The 21515-nt window shown below is 46.1% G+C and overlaps 1 protein-coding gene across 2 annotated transcripts in view; it reads left to right on the top strand.

The window, feature by feature from the left end:
- The window catches only part of LOC139423775 (phospholipid phosphatase-related protein type 5-like), a 50795-nt gene extending 29838 nt beyond the window's left edge, over window positions 1-20957 (top strand). For both annotated transcript variants that reach the window (XM_071175408.1, XM_071175409.1), the window contains 5 exons: window positions 15257-15377; window positions 15650-15900; window positions 16422-16598; window positions 17868-17995; window positions 20232-20957. In XM_071175408.1, the coding sequence (XP_071031509.1) occupies window positions 15257-15377; window positions 15650-15900; window positions 16422-16598; window positions 17868-17995; window positions 20232-20340 (786 nt within the window). In that variant the 3' untranslated portion in view covers window positions 20341-20957. The remainder of the gene's footprint in view (window positions 1-15256; window positions 15378-15649; window positions 15901-16421; window positions 16599-17867; window positions 17996-20231) is intronic.
- The last annotated feature ends 558 nt before the right edge of the window (window positions 20958-21515 follow it).

The raw sequence follows: 21515 nt of genomic DNA, 5'->3' as shown, positions 1-21515 counted from the left end.
TGGAACTTCTGCAATCTCTGGCTTTGGACATTAGATTGTATGTACACTGAACAATAATATAAACGCAACATGTAAAGTGTTGGTCCCATGTTTCATGAGCTAAAATAAAAGTACCCATACCCACAAAAAGCTTATTTCTGTCTAATTTTGTGCACACATTTGTGTACATCCCTGTTAGTGAGCATTTCTCCTTTGCCAAGATAATCCATCCACCTGACAGGTGTGGCATAACAAGAAGCTCATTAAACAGCATGACATTCACAGGTGCACCTTGTGCTTGGGACAATAAAAGGTCACTCTAAAATGTGCAGTATTGTCACACAGCACAATGCCCCAGATTTCCCAAGTTTTGAAGGAGCGTGCAATTGGCATGTTGACTGCAGGAATGTCCACCAGAGCTGTTGCCAGATAATTTCTCTACCATAAGCCGCCTCCAACGTAGTGCTAGAGAATTTGGCAGTACCAACTGTTGTGAACAGAGTGCCCCATGGTGGCGGTGGGGTTATGGTATGAGCAGGCATAATCTACAGAGAACAAACACATTTGCATTTTATCGATGACAATCTGAATGCTCAGAGATACCAGGACCGCCATTACCTCATGTTTCAGTATGATAACGCACGGCCCCATGTCACGAGGACCTGTACACAATTCTTAGAAGCTGAAAATGCCCCAGTTCTTCCATGGCCTGTATACTCACCAGACATGTCACCCATTGAGCATGTTCGGGATGCTCTGGATCAACATGTACGAAAGCGTCCTCCAGTTCCCTCCAATATCCAGCCATTGAAGAGGAGTGGGACAACATTCCACAGGCCACAATCAACAGCCTGATCAACTCTATGAGAAGGAGATGTGCTGCGCTGCATGAGGCAAATGGTGGTCACACCAGATACGGACTGGTTTTCTGATCCACGACCCTAACTTTTTTTAAGGTATCTGTGACTAACAGATGACTAACTGTGAATATCTGCATTCCCAAGTCATGTGAAATCTATAGATTAGGGCCTAATGAATTTATTTCAATTGACCGATTTCCTCATATGAACTGTAACTCAGTAAAATCTTTGAAATTGTTGCATGATGCGTTTCTATTTTTGTTCAGTATAAATGGATGGGTGGGTGGGTGGGTGGGTGGGTGGGTGGGTGGGTTTGTGCTTGTCTATGTGGAGATGACAGCATTTGTGAGAGACAGTGAATCTGTACAGCATGTTAAGTGTGTTTTACTGTATATGTGCATCCATGCAAGTGTGTGTGCGAACTACCTGCTTGCGTGTGTGTGAATATGTGTCTGCCTCTATCTATCTGTATACGAGGGAGAACATCTCTGCACATCACAGGGCACTGTAGTCTGGTGTGTGTGGGCGGACAGCAGGCAGCTATAGCATCCTTCACTTCCAGCTACGGAAATGGGTTACATTCTGTGTGACGGATACATCTCACCACCAGTGTGTGTGTGTGTGTGTGTGTCGTGTGTGTGTGTGTGTGTAGGTGTGTGTGTGCAGGTGTGTGTGTGTGGAGGCTCTACACACTATGAGAGCCATTGGGAATGCCAAGGCTAAGTGGGGCACAATTCTGGCCAACACACACACACACACACACACACACACACACACACACCACTCAGCCTCTAGTAGTAATTACAGTAGCCATCTACATGGCAACACTGCAGTTGGAAGCACTACTTATACCATATCTGGACTGTAAGCCCCGGTGGCTAATTACATGTGTGTGTGTCTGTGTGAGTGCGTGTGTGTTGTGTGTGCGTGTGTTGTATGTGACAAGCCACCCTTGGACCTACACAATGAGAGGGTTGAGTTACAAGCACTTACCAGTTTAACATTTGAACTGATCGTCTGCTCAACAGCGTTAACGTTTGGTCATGTTAGCCATGTATAGAATGTGGAAGTAGTCTGGCTGGTGTAGCAGTAATGCCGCAGCCTCCAGTACACGTCTACGGTGTCGGCATACAGTAGGTTTAAACCCCGGCCTACTGCCTTTTGACACAACGTCTATCTTTCCACGCTGTTATCCTCGTTGTCTGTTCAATAAAGTCTGAAAATACCCTACATATAATACATGTGCCCTATAGGAGGGGACGTGGGGAATGGGAACTCAGCTTGAAGTTGAAGAGCTATTTTAGAAACTTTGTAAATATCTGGGTCACACACACACACACACCCACACACATACCTAATGCTAAATACTGGTGCCCTGAAGAGCTGTTCTCTGTTCTGCTGCTAAGCCCTTGGAACATTATGGAGAGGGAGAGAGGGCGAGGTAGCGAAAGGAGAAAAAGAGAGAGACAGTAGAGAGGAAAGGGGGAAGACAGAGAGAAGAGGGGAAGACTGGGAGAGAAAGAGGAGAAGGATAGAGAGCAGAGAGAGAGAGGGAGTTTAGAGGGGGATATAAAGAGAAAAGAGAGTAGAGGGGGAGGAAAGAAGAAAGTAGGAAAGAGGAAGAACGACAGAGAATGATAGAGGGGGAGGGAGAGAGAGAGAGAGAGAGAGAGAGAGAGAGAGAGAGAGAGAGAGAGAGAGAGAGAGAGAGAGAGAGAGAGAGAGAGAGAGAGAGAGAGAGACAGAGAGGCTTGTTGTTTGTGTGTTTGTGTTGCCTGTCAGTCAAGCCGTAGGAAGTCCCCTTCTCCTCCTGAATTATGGAATGGATCCTGACAGGCAGATAGAGCTGCTGCTGCTGATAACCATACATAGATTGTGTCCCAAATGGCACCCTATTCCATATATAGTGCACTACTTTTGGTATGGGCCCTGGGCAAAAGTAGTGCACTATATATGTCGGGGAAAGGGTGACATTTAGGACGCAACCAGAGAGAGCCAGAGGACAGAGGATAGTGGTGGTGTCACATCAACACCCTTCCCCTCTGTCTCGGTCCCACTGAATGGGACCTGGATATTGAGATTGGTTCCTCCCAATATAAAGAAAAATAGGTGAGAGAGAGTAGACTACCCTCTGTCTGTCTGTCTGTCTGTCTGTCTGTCTGTCTGTCTGTCTGTCTGTCTGTGTGTGTCTGTCTGTCTGTCTGTGTGTCTCTGTGTGTCTGTATGTATGTCTGTATGTCTGTCTGTGTGTGTGTCTCTGTCTGTGTGTCTGTGTGTCTGTGTGTCTGTGTGTCTGTCTGTCTGTCTTTCTGTCTGTCTGTCTGTCTGTCTGTGTGTCTTTGTCCAACTAAACAGGATTTTGTTGAACTGCGAGGAGAAAAAAATAGGGATAGAAAGAGAGGGAAGGACAGAAAGAGAGAGGGAGATCATATGAAATGGAGTAGAAAGAGAGAGGGAGATCATATGAAATGGAGTAGAAAGAGAGAGGGAGATCATATGAAATGGAGTATCATATGAAATGGAGTAGAAAGAGAGAGGGAGATCATATGAAATGGAGTAGAAAGAGAGAGGGAGATCATATGAAATGGAGTAGAAGGAGAGAGGGAGATCATATGAAATGGAGTATCATATGAAATGGAGTAGAAGGAGAGAGGGAGATCATATGAAATGGAGTAGAAAGAGAGAGGGAGATCATATGAAATGGAGTAGAAAGAGAGAGGGAGATCATATGAAATGGAGTAGAAAGAGAGAGGTAGATCATATGAAATGGAGTAGAGAGAGAGAGATCATATGACATGAAGTAGAAAGAGAGAGGGAGATCATATGAAATGGAATAGAAAGAGAGCGATGGAAGGGGAGAAATGGTCTGGACTATAACCTAGATTCTCCACAAAGCGACCGGGAAGTCTGCCCAGGCAGGAATGAAAGAGAGAATAAAGGAAGGATGAGAGAGAAGGAAGAGCAAGAGAGAGTGTGGGTAGGAAGCTAAATCGTCATGGTAACACTAGGACTGGTTTGTGAGACTCTATGCCATGTACAGTTGAAGTCGGAAGTTTACATACACCTTAGCCAAACACATTTAAACTCAGTTTTTCACAATTCCTATCATTTAATCTTGTAAAAATTCCCTGTCTTAGGTCAGTTAAGATCACCACTTTATTTTAAGAATGTGAAATGTCAAAATAATATTAGAGAGAATGATTTATTTGGGCTTATATTTCTTCCATCACATTCCCAGTGGGTCAGAAATTTACATACACTCATTATTAGTATTTGGTAGCATTGCCTTTAAATTGTTTAACTTGGGTCAAACGTTTCGGGTAGAATTCCACAAGTTTTCCACAATAAGTTGAATTTTGGCAAATTCCTCCTGACAGAGCTGGTGTAACTGAGTCAGGTTTGTAGGCATCCTTGCTTGAACACACGTTTTCAGTTCTGCCCACAAATTTTCTATAGGATTGCCGTCAGTCACCTTGACTTTGTTGTCCTTAAGCCATTTTGCCACAACTTTGGAAGTATGCTTGAGGTCATTGGCCCATTTGCAAACAAGCTTTAATTTCCTGACTGATGTCTTGAGATGTTGCTTCAGTATATCCACTTAATTTTCGTTCTCATGATGCCATCTATATTGTGAAGTGCACCAGTCCCTCCTGCAGCAAAGCACCCCCACAACATGATGCTGCCACCCCCATGCTTCACGGTTGGGATGGTGTTCTTCGGCTTGCAAGCCTCCCCCTTTTTCCTCCAAACATAACGACGGTCATTATGGCCAAACAGTTCTATTTTTGTTTCATCAGACCAGAGGACATTTCTCCAACAAGTATGATTTTTGTCCCCATGTGCAGTTTCAAACCGCAGTCTGGCTTTTTTGTGGTGGTTTTGGAGCAGTGGCTTCTTCCTTACTGAGCGGCCTTTCAGGTTATATCGATATAGGACCCGTTTTACTCTGTATATAGATACTTTTGTACCTGTTTCCTCCAGCATCTTCACAAGGTCCTTTGCTGGAGTTCTGGGATTGATTTGCACTTTTCGCACCAAAGTACGTTCATCTCTAGGAGACAGAACGCGTCTCCTTCCTGAGCGGTATGACGGCTGCGTGGTCCCATGGTGTTTATACTTGCGTACTATTGTTTGTACAGATGAACGTGGTACCTTCAGATGTTTGTAAATTGCTCCCAAGGATGAACCAGACTTGTGCAGGTCTACATTTTTTTTCTGAGGTCTTGGCTGATTTCTTTTGATTTTCCAATGATGTCAAGCAAAGAGGCACTGAGTTTGAAGGTAGGCCTTGAAATACATCCACTGGTACACTTCCAATTGACTCAAACTAGTTTTAATTACTCCAATCTAACTGAATGTAAACTTCTGACTTCAACTGTTATTTATTACAAACGTTTTTATATAGAATGTGTAAGGCACTAAGTATATGCATCGAGACCCCATCACACACACACACACACACACACACACACATGCTTGTGTATACCGTGAGATGACGATGTGTAACGAACAATAGGGAAATATCAAATCAAAGTTCATTGTTGTCACTTGCATAGGTTTGACTAGCAATACAAAACAATATGCACAGAATCCCAAAAGGTACAGGTTTGTGTCAAGAACTGCAGCGCTGCTGGGCTTTTCACACTCAGCAGTTTCCTGTGTGTATCAAAAATGGTCCACCACCCAAAGGACATCCAGACAACTTGACACAACTGTGGGAAGCATTGGAGTCGACCAGCATCCCTGTGGAACGCTTTGTTTACATTTCGTTTATTTGAGTTACTTTTTTGCGTGGGTGTGTGCGTGGGTGTGAGCGTGGGTGTGTGCGTGGGTGTGTGCTATACCACTGCTTATAAGTTAAGTATATCTATAAGGAAAATAAGATGTGTCAAATAAATGACATCCAGCTTTGGATTTGGTTTGCTGACTTGGTAGCTAGGTGGCTACATGTCAAGATCAAGCTTCTAGGTTACAGCAGAGACATTCAATCCCTTCCTGGATCAAGGTCCCTGTTGCCTAAATTGTTTGGTTCGTCAAAAAAAACAGATATAATAATCATCATAATTTAGGTTGAAATAGCACCCCTTGTGTGCACTTCTGGTAATACCGTATGCTCCGGTATGGTACAGAAACGGTACGACGGTATGAATATCTGCATACCGCCCAACCCTACCGCTGCCCATCAACATTATCTTATTAAATCATTATAAAATCTCTATCACTTATTAACCTCTCCCCTCGTCTCTCCATCATCCATTCTCCTCTTCTATTGTAAACGGCTGTGACTCCTGAACACGCTCCACTGTTGGAATGTGATCCTCTCACATAGACTCTCTCTCACACACACACACACACACACACACACACACACACACACACACACACACATACACACACACAAACACATATACACACTTCAAAGGAAAACACAGCAATGAAGGAGAAGACAGCCAGTATCAGTCATCGTTGGTCACCCTCATCTATCATCTTCTTTCTCTCTCTGTCTCTCTCCCTCCCCCCCTCTCTCTCTCTCTCTCTCTCTGTCTCTCTCTCTCTCCTCCCTCATTTTTCTTAATCTTCATCTCTCTCTCTCCTCCCTCATTTTTCTTTATCTTCATCGCTCTCTCTCTGTTGCTCTCTCTCTCTGTCCTTCTCCCTCCCCTCTCTCTCTCTCTGTCTCTCTCTCTCTGTCTCCCCCCCTCTCTCTCTCTCTGTCTCTCTCTCTGTCTCTCTCTGTCTCCCCCCCCTCTCTCTCTCTGTCTCTCTCTCTGTCTCTCTCTGTCTCCCCCCCTCTCTCTCTCTCTCTCTCTCTGTCTCTCTCTCTCTCTCTCTCCCTCATTTTTCTTCATCTTCATCGCTCTCTCTCTGTTGCTCTCTCTCTCTGTCTCTTCCCCCCCCCCTCTCTCTCTCTGTTGCTCTCTCTCTCTGTCTCTCTCCCTCCCCCTCTCTCTCTCTCTGTTGCTCTCTCTCTCTATCTCTCTCTCTCTATCTCTCTCTCTTTCTCCCTCTCCTTTCCTCCATCCCTTCCTGCTACTCTTGAAAGTCAGCAGGAAGGAGCAGGTCCATCTTTGATTCATTTGATCTGTTCTAACTAGTGTTTCACATCTGTCTGTCAGTCCACTCTTCACTTCTTATCTTCTGATCTAAAGCTCCACGTTGGAGTCCAGCAGTGTCTTCGAGTGTCACAGACAGCAGAATACCAGTATTTGTAGGTTCTACTCCTCTGTGAGTGCCAGTTATGTAAACTCATTGTCACCAGTATGTCTAACACAGTCTAAGTCTCTTTAAGAGTGTTTACCTATTGATAATATTGTGGCAGCAGCCGTTCACATGAATCCACAAAGGGCCCGACATTGCAAGCAAACCTCAGTGTGTGTGTGTCTGTGCGTATTCATGCCCATAGGCCTGTGCAGCGGTGTGTTTGTGTGTGTATGCCTGGTACTGTACGTGCGCACACGTACAGTATATGTGTGTGTGTGTGTGTGTGTGTGTGTGTGTGTGTGTGTGTGTGTCTGTGTGTGTGTGTGTGTGTGTGTACTTGTGCATGTTAATAATGTAAAGGCTCCTGGTTAGAGGATGTGCCATAGCTGACTGTTTAAAATGTGTTATTATGTTTCCCCTCCCTTCATACTGCTGTAGTAGAACACTGGTATCTCACCTGTAAAAAGACACACACTACAGACTAACACTAAACACTAACCATCACCACTAACATTAGGCCTGGAGGCTAACACTGAACCAAACGTGGGGAATGCTCAGTCACTTAACATGTGTTGTGTGTGTTAATATTGAAGTGAGGCCGGTGTGAAGTCCATTACAGTCCATTATAAGACGGGTAGCGATGTTGGTTCTGTTAATTAGGGTTGCCATATTGGGTCGATTTCAAGCATCGACTCATCTAATGGGTTTCCATTGAGTTGTGTTGACGTTTGACGGCACACTAGAATCGCGCCTGTGGTGAGATCCTGAGGTTACAGGGTTGTCCTCCAACTGTGCATCCAGTTCCTGTCGGGAATCAGAATCCATATTTGGATTAAAAGGTTCAAAGTACAACAGAGTAGGAGCACAAGAGAGCACAATGACATTACACACAACCTCCACTCCACATCCAAACAAATAGACCCTGTGTTCACAAACGGTTTTACACCATAACGGTTTTACAACATAGCTGTTTTACACCATAACGGTTTTACACCATAACAGTTTTACACCATAACGGTTTTACACCATAACGGTTTTACACCATAGCTGTTTTACACCATAACTGTTTTACACCATAACTGTTTTACACCATAGCTGTTTTACACCATAACTGTTTTACACCATAACTGTTTTACACCATAACGGTTTTACACCATAGCTGTTTTACACCATAACTGTTTCACACCATAACTGTTTTACACCATAACTGTTTTACACCATAGCTGTTTTACACCATAACTGTTTTACACCATAGCTGTTTTACACCATAACTGTTTCACACCATAACTGTTTTACACCATAACTGTTTCACACCATAACTGTTTTACACCATAACGGTTTTACACCATAACTGTTTTACACCATAGCTGTTTTACACCATAACTGTTTTACACCATAACTGTTTTACACCATAACGGTTTTTACACCATAACTGTTTTACACCATAACGGTTTTACACCATAACTGTTTTACACCATAACGGTTTTACACCATAGCTGTTTTACACCATAACGGTTTTACACCATAACGGTTTTACACCATAGCTGTTTCACACCATAACTGTTTTACACCATAACGGTTTTACACCATAGCTGTTTTACACCATAACGGTTTTACACCATAACGGTTTTACACCATAACTGTTTTACACCATAACTGTTTTACACCATAACGGTTTTACACCATAACTGTTTTACACCATAACTGTTTTACACCATAGCTGTTTTACACCATAACTGTTTTACACCATAACGGTTTTACACCATAACTGTTTTACACCATAGCTGTTTCACACCATAACTGTTTTACACCATAACTGTTTTACACCATAACTGTTTTACACCATAGCTGTTCTCCATTTACCTCTCTGTTTGAGTCCCATAGTTATACCGCTGTCCTCACATCCTCACATCCCTGCTTCCTCACATCCCTGCTTCCTCACATCCCTGCTTCACCGCTCACTTCCTCACATCCCTGCTTCCTCACATCCCTGCTTCCTCACATCCCTGCTTCACCACTCACTTCCTCACATCCCTGCTTCCCCACTCACTTCCTCACATCCCTGCTTCCTCACATCCCTGCTTCCCTACTCACTTCCTCACATCCCTGCTTCCTCACATCCCTGCTTCACCACTCACTTCCTCACATCCCTGCTTCCCCACTCACCTCCTCACATCCCTGCCTCCCCACTCACTTCCTCACATCCCTGCTTCTCCACTCACTTCCTCACATCCCTGCTTCCCCACTCACTTCCTCACATCCCTGCTTCCCCACTCACTTCCTCACATCCCTGCTTCCTCACATCCCTGCTTCTCCACTCACTTCCTCACATCCCTGCTTCCCCACTCACTTCCTCACATCCCTGCTTCCTCACATCCCTGCTTCCCTACTCACTTCCTCACATCCCTGCTTCCCCACTCACTTCCTCACATCCCTGCTTCCTCACATCCCTGCTTCTCCACTCACTTCCTCACATCCCTGCTTCACCACTCACTTCCTCACATCCCTGCTTCCCCACTCACTTCCTCACATCCCTGCTTCCTCACATCCCTGCTTCACCACTCACTTCCTCACATCCCTGCTTCCCCACTCACTTCCTCACATCCCTGCTTCACCGCTCACTTCCTCACATCCCTGCTTCTCCACTCACTTCCTCACATCCCTGCTTCTCCACTCACTTCCTCACATCCCTGCTTCACCACTCACTTCCTCACATCCCTGCTTCACCACTCACTTCCTCACATCCCTGCTTCACCACTCACTTCCTCACATCCCTGCTTCTCCACTCACTTCCTCACATCCCTACCTCACCACTCACTTCCTCACTTCCACACACACACACACACACACACACCTAGCAAACACACTCTCTATTATGGTGGTCATAGTGGGAGTTAGCCCAGTGGATCGCACAACCCCTGTTTCAACCTCTTCTCTTTAGATCCTCAGTAGCACACACACACACAACCACTCATCTGATCTCACACACACACACACACACACACACACACACACACACACACACACACAGAGAGAGACCTTCCCTTTGACACAGATTCACACATACTCACACACAAGCCCTTTATCTCCCTAACCCCTGTTAGATCCTCCAAACAGCTCTGATCAGAATACTGCTGAGCCCCTCCAATGATCACAAGACCCTTTGACAGAGAGAGACCGAGGATGTAGGGTCCATGATCATGCAATATGCATGGTGCGGTAGGAGCGTGGGATGCTAAAACGCTACATAGCTAAATCTCACCGCATACTGAACACTATTAGAAAAAATGGTGCAATCTAGACCCTAAAAGGATTATTCGGCTGTCCCCATAGGAGAACCCTTTGAATAACCTTTTTTGGTTCCAGGTAGAAACCCTTTTGGTTCCAGGTAGAACTATTTTGGGTTCCATGTAGAACCGCCTGTGTAACATGGAAGATTATGTGTTTAGATCAGTATGTAATAAGATTTAATTGAACTACAGCATTCATCCAGGAGTTTGAAAAATGTATCTAAAGAGTTTGGGAATCCCTGAAAAGAGTATTCTCTGATGCTAGATACTGTTCCTTCTATTTGAAAAACATCGTTCTGCTCTTGCACAGCCTTCACATTACTTCAGATAGTCTGACATCACAAGGGAAGGATCAAGGATCCTACAAAGCCCTACACATCTCCTCCTCCTCTCCTCCCGTCTCCTCTCCTCACTTCTCCTCTGCTATTCAAGACAGCCAAGCCTTCAAGTGTGACTCTCACACTCTGACAGATGATTAGAAGACCAGACCTAGATTTCTGCCACTACATGGCCCTCCTCGGGCTATGGAGCGGTAAACAGACACACACACACGCATGCACACACACACGTACGTACAATCTTAGAAAAAAGGGTTCCAAAAGTGTTTCTGTGGCTGTCCCAACAGGAGAACCCTTTTGGGTTCCATGTAGAACCCTCTGTGGAAAGGCGTTCTTCCTGGAACCCAAAAATATGATCCTATGGGGACGGCCGAAGAACCCTTTTGGAACCCTTTTTTCTAGGAGTGTACGCTAACATCTGAGCCCTCACCGGGGCCCTCAGGCCTGTGTAGGGTGAAGGGGAATGAGAGGAGACAGTATTAGCGTTAGCCTGTGATGTGGTTGAGTCATCTTCAGAGCTCAGCACCCGTAGGGACAGAGACCATGCATATGAATAGCATCGTTTGCATCCCACATGGCACCCTATTATCCTATAGTGCACTACTTTTGACCAGAACCCCATGGACCCTGGTCAAAAGTAGTGCACTATGCATGGAATAGGGTGCCATTTGGGACACATCCCCGTTTAAGACTACTTTTGGTCGTTGCTATACATGGGTACTATTGGGAAGGCATAATAACCCTGCTGAACCATGGCTGTTGTAAATGCCAGTGGGGCAAAACTGGATGTACTGTGACGTTTTCCTGACGTTTTCCTGACGTTCTGGTCAGGTTGTTTACTGGTTTTTACACCCTTTTTGTTGTTGCAAACAGTAAAAAATGTCTATGTGGTTGTAATCTGGTTAGCTAATGACGTCTTCTCAGCCAGAAAAACAGTTTACAACCACGTCACATGGTAAATCTTGTCCGCTGTGTTAAGCAGCAGTATCAATGTATATAGAACTATCAATAGAACTAGATACAGTGGGGCAAAATTTATTTATTGTATTTATATGTATTTAGTCAGCCACCGACCATTGTGCAACGACCATTGCCAACAAAGGGTATATAACATACAGTAGTTATATTTCTATACAGGAGTTATATCTCTATACAGGAGTTATATCTCTATACAGTAGTTATATCTCTATACAGGAGTTATATCTCTATGCAGTAGTTATATCTCTATGCAGTAGTTATATCTCTATACAGGAGTTATATCTCTATGCAGTAGTTATATCTCTATACAGGAGTTATATCTCTATACAGTAGTTATATCTCTATACAGGAGTTATATCTCTATACAGTAGTTATATCTCTATACAGGAGTTATATCTCTATACAGGAGTTATATCTCTATGCAGTAGTTATATCTCTATGCAGTAGTTATATCTCTATACAGGAGTTATATCTCTATGCAGTAGTTATATCTCTATACAGGAGTTATATCTCTATACAGTAGTTATATCTCTCTGCAGTAGTTATATCTCTATACAGTAGTTATATCTCTAACAGTAGTTATGTCTTTCACATAACTGCGTCATCTACATCTTTGTCTATGAGAGAAAAATATACCACTACCCACTCTCCCCACTATGCCAGTACCCACTCTCCCCACTATGTCAGTACCCACGTCTCCCCACTATACCAGTACCCACCTCTCCCCACTATGCCAGTACCCACTCTCCCCACTATGCCAGTACCCACGTCTCCCCACTATACCAGTACCCATCTCTCCCCACTATGCCAGTACCCACTCTCCCCACTATGCCAGTACCCACCTCTCCCCACTATGCCAGTACCCACCTCTCCCCACTATGCCATTACCCACCTCTCCCCACTATGCCAGTACCCACCTCTCTCCACTATGCCAGTACCCACCTCTCCCCACTATGCCAGTACCCACCTCTCCCCACTATGCCAGTACCCACCTCTCCCCACTATGCCAGTACCCACCTCTCCCCACTATGCCAGTACCCACCTCTCCCCACTATGCCAGTACCCACCTCTCCCGACTATACCAGTACCCACCTCTCCCCACTATGCCAGTACCCACCTCTCCCCACTATGCCAGTACCCACCTCTCCCCACTATGCCAGTACCCACCTCTACCCACTATACCAGTACCCACCTCTTCCCACTATGCCAGTACCCACCTCTCCCCACTATGCCAGTACCCACCTCTCCCCACTATGCCAGTACCCACCTCTACCCACTATACCAGTACCCACCTCTCCCCACTATACCAATACCCACCTCTCCCCACTATGCCAGTACCCACCTCTCCCCACTATACCAGTACCCACCTCTACCCACAATACCAATACCCACCTCTCCCCTCTATGCCAGTACCCACTTCTCCCCACTATACCAGTACCCACCTCTCCCCACTATGCCATTACCCACCTCTCCCCACTATACCAGACCAGTACCCACCTCTTCCCACTATACCAGTACCCACTATACCAGTACCCATCTCTCTCCACTATACCAGTACCCACCTCCTCTTCACACTAAACCATTACCCATCTCCTCTCCACACTAAACCAGTACACACCTCCTCTCCACACTAAACCAGTACCCACCTCCTCTCCACACAAAACCAGTACCCACCTCCTCTCCACACTAAACCAGTACCCACCTCCTCTCTACACTAAACCAGTACCCACCTCCTCTCCACACTAAACCAGTACCCACCTCCTATCCACACTAAACCAGTACCCACCTCCTCTCCACACTAAACCAGTACCCACCTCCTCTCCACACTATACCAGTACCCACCTCCTCTCCACACTAAACCAGTCCCCACCTCCTCTCCACACTAAACCAGTACCCACCTCCTCTCCACACTAAACCAGTACCCACCTCCTCTCCACACTAAACCAGTACCCACCTCCTCTCCACACTAAACCAGTCCCCACCTCCTCTCCACACTAAACCAGTACCCACCACCTCTCCACACTAAACCAGTCCCCACCTCCTCTCCACACTAAACCAGTACCCACCTCCTCTCCACACCAAACCAGTCCTCACCTCCTCTCCACACTAAACCAGTACCCACCTCCTCTCCACACTAAACCAGTACCCACCTCCTCTCCACACTAAACCAGTACCCACCTCCTCTCCACACTAAACCAGTCCCACCTCCTCTCCACACTAAACCAGTCCCCACCTCCTCTCCACACTAAACCAGTACCCACCTCCTCTCCACACTAAACCAGTACCCACCTCCTCTCCACACTAAACCAGTACCCACCTCCTCTCCACACTAAACCAGTCCCCACCTCCTCTCCACACTAAACCATCTCCTCTCCACACTAAACCAGTACCCACCTCCTCTCCACACTAAACCAGTCCCCACCTCCTCTCCACACTAAACCAGTCCCCACCTCCTCTCCACACTAAACCAGTCCCCACCTCCTCTCCACACTAAACCAGTCCCACCTCCTCTCCACACTAAACCAGTCCCCACCTCCTCTCCACACTAAACCAGTACCCACCTCCTCTCCACACCTCCTCTCCACACTAAACCAGTACCCACCTCCTCTCCACACTAAACCAGTACCCACCTCCTCTCCACACTAAACCAGTACCCACCACCTCTCCACACTAAACCAGTCCCCACCTCCTCTCCACACTAAACCAGTACCCACCTCCTCTCCACACTAAACCAGTACACACCTCCTCTCCACACTAAACCAGTACCCACCTCCTCTCCACACTAAACCAGTACCCACCTCCTCTCCACACTAAACCAGTACCCACCACCTCTCCACACTAAACCAGTCCCCACCTCCTCTCCACACTAAACCAGTCCCCACCTCCTCTCCACACTAAACCAGTACCCACCTCCTCTCCACACTAAACCAGTACCCACCTCCTCTCCACACTAAACCAGTACCCACCTCCTCTCCACACTAAACCAGTACCCACCTCCTCTCCACACTAAACCAGTACCCACCTCCTCTCCACACTAAACCAGTACCCACCTCCTCTCCACACTAAACCAGTCCCCACCTCCTCTCCACACTAAACCAGTACCCACCACCTCTCCACACTAAACCAGTCCCCACCTCCTCTCCACACTAAACCAGTCCCCACCTCCTCTCCACACTAAACCAGTACCCACCTCCTCTCCACACTAAACCAGTCCCCACCTCCTCTCCACACTAAACCAGTACCCACCTCCTCTCCACACTAAACCAGGGTCCTGCCCTGCTGTTTCCTCCACTGAACATTGATTATTCAGCAACCATAAAAATGTAATGTACAGTCGGTGGGTTTCTTCCCCAGAGGAAAGTAACAGAATGGAATACTTCCAGTTGTTGTACTGTTAATACTGTATGACCACATAGGTTACTGTGTTTGGCTGAAACTAGACATAAATAATGCCATATACAAGAACTGAGTATACTGTGAACAAATACAGGATACCGTTCTTATGTAGTGGGTTTGGATTTGCTCGTAGCTCTTTCAGTGTTTTACACTAACCTCTCTGCCTTTCTCTCTGTCTGTCTGCCCATCCGTCCGTCTGTTCGTCTGTCTGTAGATTCTGATTGGAGAGGTGACAACGTTCTTTGTGAAAGCGGAGGGGGCTCAGGAGAAGACCATTGTGACGGCTGACTGCTGTTACTTCAACCCCCTCCTCCGCAGGATAGTACGCTTTCTGGGTGAGCCTCGGCTATAGGTCCCACTGTACATTAGACCATATTAAACCTGGTGTATATTGGTCCTAATATATTGTGCACTATATTGGGCATGCTGCCTCACTACTGTCATTCAGCATTGAATGAAGGGTTTTTATCTCTCTCTACCCTCTCGTTTGTCTCTCTATTTCTCCCTTTTCCTCTCCCTCTCTTCCTATCCCTCTCTCTCTCCTCCCCCATCCTCTCCCCTCACCATCCACCTCCTCCACCCCCGTTCTCCTCCTCCACTCCCTCAGGCGTCTACTCCTTTGGCCTCTTCGCCACCACCATCTTCGCCAACGCAGGCCAGGTGGTGACAGGAAACCAGACCCCTCACTTCCTGTCTGCCTGCCGCCCCAACTACACAGTCTTGGGCTGCCAGTCCCCCATGCAGTACATCACAGAGCGCCGCGCCTGCACTGGGAACCCCTACCTGGTTGCGTCTGCACGCAAGTCCTTCCCCTCCAAGGACGCGGCCCTCAGCATCTACTCTGCTGTCTACACAGTGGTAGGAACTAGGGGGAAGTTAGAGGGGAAGGAATAAAGTGTGACACCGGGAAGAATAGAGATATGTTTTCTGATATCAGTGTTTTGAAGTGTGAATGTATGTTTCTGTACATTTCTATGTGCTTAGTGGAGGTAGAGGGTATATCTAGAATTTATATCTATGTGTGTGCTTCTGTGGAGGTACTGTATATTTAGACTTTATAACTCTGTGTGTGCTTCTGTGGCGGTGATGTATATCTAGACTCTATAGCTCTGTCTGCTTCTGTGGAGGCACTGTATATTTAGACTTTATATCTCCGTGTGTGCTTCTGTGGAGGTACTGTATATCTAGACTTCATAGCTCTGTGTGTGCTTCTGTGGGGTTACTGTATATCTAGAATGTATAGCTCTGTGTGTGCTTCTGTGGAGGTACTGTATATCTAGAACGTATAGCTCTGCTTGCATCTTAACCTCCACCTCTGTGTGTGTGTGTCTGCAGAGTAGCTTTTAAATGAACTATTCCTTTCTGTGTGTGTGTTTCAGATGTACGTGACGCTGGTGTTCCGTACAAAGGGCACCCGGCTGACCAAGCCCACCCTGTGTCTGACCCTCCTGTCCCTGGCTGTGCTGGTGGGGGTGGTGAGGGTCACGGAGTACAGGAACCATTGGGGTGACGTCCTGGCTGGATACCTGACCGGAGGGGCCATCGCTGCCTTCCTGGTGAGGGGATGGGGAGTAGGGGGTGGGGAGGTGGGGGTAGGGTGGCGAACGTCCTGGTTGGATACCTGACTGGAGGGGCCATCGCTATCTTCCTTGTGTGGGGACTGGGGGAGTAGAGGTGGGGATGAGGGCTATATGGGATAGTGATGAGGGCTAGATGGGGGTAGGGGTAGTGGTGGGAGGGGTGAGGGCTAGTTGTAGGGGGGGTTGATGGGGAGATGAGGGCTAGATGGGGTTAGATGTGGGTAGGGGTAGTGATGAGGGCTAGATGGGGAGATGGGGGTAGTGATGAGGGCTAGATGGGGAGATGGGGTTAGGTGTAGTGGTGGGTGTAGGGGTGGGGATTAGGGCTAGATGGGAGATGGGGGTAGGGGTAGTGGTGGGGCAGTAGAGGTGGGGATGATTTTTATTTAATTTTACCTTTATTTAACTAGGCTAGATGGGGGTAGGGGTAGTGGTGGGAGTAGAGGTGGGGATGAGGGCTAGATGGGGGTAGGGTGGTGGGAGTAGAGGTGGGGATGAGGGCTAGATGGGGGTATTGGTGGGAGTAGAGGTGGGGATGAGGGCTAGATGGGGGTAGGGGTAGTGGTGGGAGTAGTGGTGGGGATGAGGGCTAGATGGGGGTAGGGGTAGTGGTGGGAGTAGAGGTGGGGATGAGGGCTAGATGGGGGTAGGGGTAGTGGTGGGAGTAGTGGTGGGGATGAGGGCTAGATGGGGGTAGGGGTAGTGGTGGGAGTAGAGGTGGGGATGAGGGCTAGATGGGGGTAGGGGTAGTGGTGGGAGTAGTGGTGGGGATGAGGGCTAGATGGGGGTAGGGGTAGTGGTGGGAGTAGAGGTGGGGATGAGGGCTAGATGGGGGTAGGGGTAGTGGTGGGAGTAGTGGTGGGGATGAGGGCTAGATGGGGGTAGGGGTAGTGGTGGGGATGGGGGTAGGGGTAGTGGTGGGAGTAGTGGTGGGGATGAGGGCTAGATGGGGGTAGGGGTGGTGGTGGGAGTAGTGGTGGGGATGAGGGCTAGATGGGGGTAGGGGTGGGGAAGGGGACATTACCCATTCAGTTTCAAGTTAGAGCTGCAATGTTTCAATTTACATCACTTTAAATAACTTGTCTTCAGCAGCACATTTTTACAGTCTCTCACTCTCTCTCTCTTTCTCTCTCTCTCTCTCTCTTTCCTTCTCTCCCTACCCCTTCTCTCTCAATCTATCGCTCTCATTCTCTCTCTGTGTCTATCTTTCCATCCATCCTTTCAATCTCCACCTCTCTCTACCAGGTGACATGTGTGATCAACAACTTCCAGCAGACGGCATCAGCCCTGCCCCCGCTTCCCCCCCAGCGCCCTCAGCCCCCCCACGGCATGCTACTATCCACCCTACCTCGCGTGGAGAGTCCACTTGAAAAGTTAAGTTGCCCTCAGGTAAGGGCTGGGGGGTCACAGGGGATAGTGTTCTCATAAAATGAGCCATCCTCACATCTCTTGTAAATATGAATGTGAATTCAATTCATTTATTTGTTCATATTCATTCTTACATGGATCTCTTTAGTAGAGGTCGACCGATTAATCGGAATGGCCGATTAATTAGGGCAGATATCAAGTTTTTATAACAATCGGAAATCGGTATTTTTGGGCGCCTATTTTGCCGATTATTTTTTTTATATATATATTTTTTTATACCTTTATTTAACTAGGCAAGTCAGTTAAGAACACATTCTTATTTTCAATGACGGCCTAGGAATGGTGGGTTAACTGCCTTGTTCATGGGCAGAACAACAGATTTTCACCTTGTCAGCTCGGGGGATCCAATCTTGCAACCTTACAGTTAACTAGTCCAACGCTCTAACCACCTGCCTCTCACTGCACTCCACGAGGAGCCTGCCTGTTACGCGAATGCAGTAAGCCAAGGTAAGTTGCTAGCTAGCATTAAACTTATCTTATAAAAAACAATCAATCAATCATAATCACTAGTTATAACTACACATGGTTGATGATATTACTTGTTTATCTAGCCTGTCCTGCATTGCATATAATTGATGCAACGCTCGGGGATGATTTAACAAAAGCGCATTTGCGAAAAAAGCACAATCGTTGGGACGACTGTACCTAACCATAAACACCAATGCCTTTCTTAAAATCAATACACAGAAGTATATATTTTTAAACCTGCATATTTAGCTAAAATAAATCCAGGTTAAAATATTAACCAGGTGAAATTGTGTCATTTCTCTGGTGTTCAGTGCAAGCAGAGTCAGGGTATATGCAACAGTTTGGACAGCCTGGCTCATTGCGAACTAATTTGCCAGAATTTTATGTAATTATGACATACATTGAAGGTTGTGCAATGTAACAAGAATATTTAGACTGGATGCCACCCATTAGATAAAATACCAAACGGTTCCATATTTCACTGAAATAATAAACGTTTTGTTTTCTAAATGATAGTTTCCGGATTCGACCATATTAATGACCAAAGGCTCGTATTTCTGTGTGTTATTATGTTATAATTAAGTCTATGATTTGATAGAGCAGTCTGACTGAGCGGTGGTAGGCAGCAGCAGGCTTGTAAGCATTCATTCAAACAGCACTTTGTGCGTTTTGCCAGCAGCCCTTCCCAAGCACAGCGCTGTTTATGACTTCAAGCCCATCAGCCTAATGTCTGGTGTAACCGATGTGAAATGGCTAGCTAGTTAGCTGGGTGTGCGCTAATAGCGTTTCAAACGTCACTTGCTCTGAGACTTGGAGTAGTTGTTCCGCTTGCTCTGCATGGGTAATGCTGCTTCGAGTGTGGCTGTTGTCAATGTGTTTCTGGTTCGAGCCCAGGTAGGGGCGAGGAGAGGGACGGAAGCTATACTGTTACACTGGCAATACTATAGTGCCTATAAGAACATCCAATAGCCAAAGGTATATGAAATACAAATGGTATAGAGAGATAGTCCTATAAATACTATATTAACTACAACCTAAAACCTCTTACCTTGGAAGTCTCATGTTAAAAGGAACCACCAACTTTCATATGTTCTCATGTTCTGAGCAAGGAACTCAAACGTTAGCTTTTTTACATAGCACATATTGTACTTTTACTTCTCCAACACTTTGTTTTTGCATTATTTAAACCAAATTGAACATGTTTCATTATTTATTTGAGGCTAAATAAATTTTTATTTATGTATTATATTAAGTTAAAATAAGTGTTCATTCAGTATTGTTGTAATTGTCATTATTACAAATAAATAAAATAAAAAAATAGTCAGACTAATCGGTATCGGCTTTTTGGTCCTCCAATAATCGGTATCGGCGCTGAAAAATCATAATCGGTCGACCTCTACTCTTTAGTTTATTGGTTTGGTTGCTACATGTGTTCTCTTGCCTGGTTAACCCTCATATCCCTTATGATTAACCTGGATAAATCTAATTTAAATAGATTATACTGTTCAGTAATAATATCCTCCCCTTTTCCAACTTTATGAAACCCGATCTGTCTAAACCTTGTCCCCTCCCAACACAGACCTCTACCTCTTTAAATCTTCCAATCCCATTTGTATTATTCCCCTCAGTTACCCTGTACTTCTAATTATTTAACACATTCCTATCCTTCTTGCCTCTTAACCTTGTTCTCTCCTTCTCTCTCCCCTCCCCCAGGTTCCAAGACTACCGTACACTGAGATCACATGACCATCAGCCATACCTGTGTCCCGTCCCTCCCGATGTGCTCCTTCCCTCGCGGCGCTTCATCTCCAGCGAAGTCTAGACCTGCCCTCCATCTCTGAGCACCACGCCCCCTGCCCCGCCCACCCTGAGGGGCGGCCCCCTCTCCGACGCTCGTTCTCCACCCAGGTCTAGAACATGGAACCTAGAACCTAAATCACCCAGATCCAACCTCAAAACAACCTTACCTGGGAGGGACTACCTGGACTTGTCCAATAAGAAAGGCTTGTTTTCGTTTTCCGTTGCAAAACATTTTGCTACGGTGTGCAGTAATGAATACGGCCCTGAAGTAGGTAGAAGTTTACCCTAACCATTAATACATGGTCAAATATATTGTCATCCTTGTATGGTTAGGGTTGGGGGTAAGGGGAATCTGATCCTAGATCTGTGGTTAGCCTCCATCACCAAGGAGACGACCCAGGCCACGGCCATGGTAACCGGCTAAGTCCTCTGCGGGCTAAACGGATTTGATTGGATATGACGTCCTTTCCCGCTGTCTGCCTCGACCTTGTTCATCAAATGTTGTTTTTTTGACTTCTACTCTTTAGATTTTTTCCCAAGATGACCCAGTGGTGTACAAATACAAGCTCACCAAAGCCAAGACTACTAAGAGCTGTGGAAGCAATTACAGTACCTTTCCCTTCGCCACAGTTCTATTGTTTTGTCTCCACTTCTCCTTTTGGGTCTCCTCTTTTTCTTCTTCTTCTACTCTACTTTTCATGTACAGACAGAGAAGTCTTCTTCTACTCTACTTTCATGTACAGACAGAGAACACTAAACAGTGGTTGAACGACACAGAAAGAGGGGCACGGTGCATAAAAATAAACAAAACACAATGGAAAGATGAGATCAATATACAGTACCGGTCAAAAGTTTGTTTATTTGTACTATTTTCTACATTGTAGAATAATAGTGAAGACATCAAAACTATAAAATAACACATATGGAATCATGTAGCAACCAAAAAAGTTAATATTTTATATTTGAGATTCTTCAAAGTAGCCACCATTTACCTTGATGACAGCTTTGCACACTCTTGGCATTCTCTCAACCAGCTTCACCTGGAATGCTTTTCCAACAGTCTTGAAGGAGTTCCCACATACGCTGAACACTTGTTGGCTGCTTTTTCCTTCACTCTGCGGTCCAACTCATCCCAAACCATCTCAATTGGGCTGAGGCCAGGTGAGTGTGGAGGCCAGGTCATCTGATTTAGCCCTA

Source organism: Oncorhynchus clarkii, chromosome 13 (genome assembly GCF_045791955.1).
Source record: "Oncorhynchus clarkii lewisi isolate Uvic-CL-2024 chromosome 13, UVic_Ocla_1.0, whole genome shotgun sequence".
Taxonomy (NCBI): Eukaryota; Metazoa; Chordata; class Actinopteri; order Salmoniformes; family Salmonidae; genus Oncorhynchus; species Oncorhynchus clarkii.
This window is presented reverse-complemented; position numbering and strand designations above follow the sequence as displayed.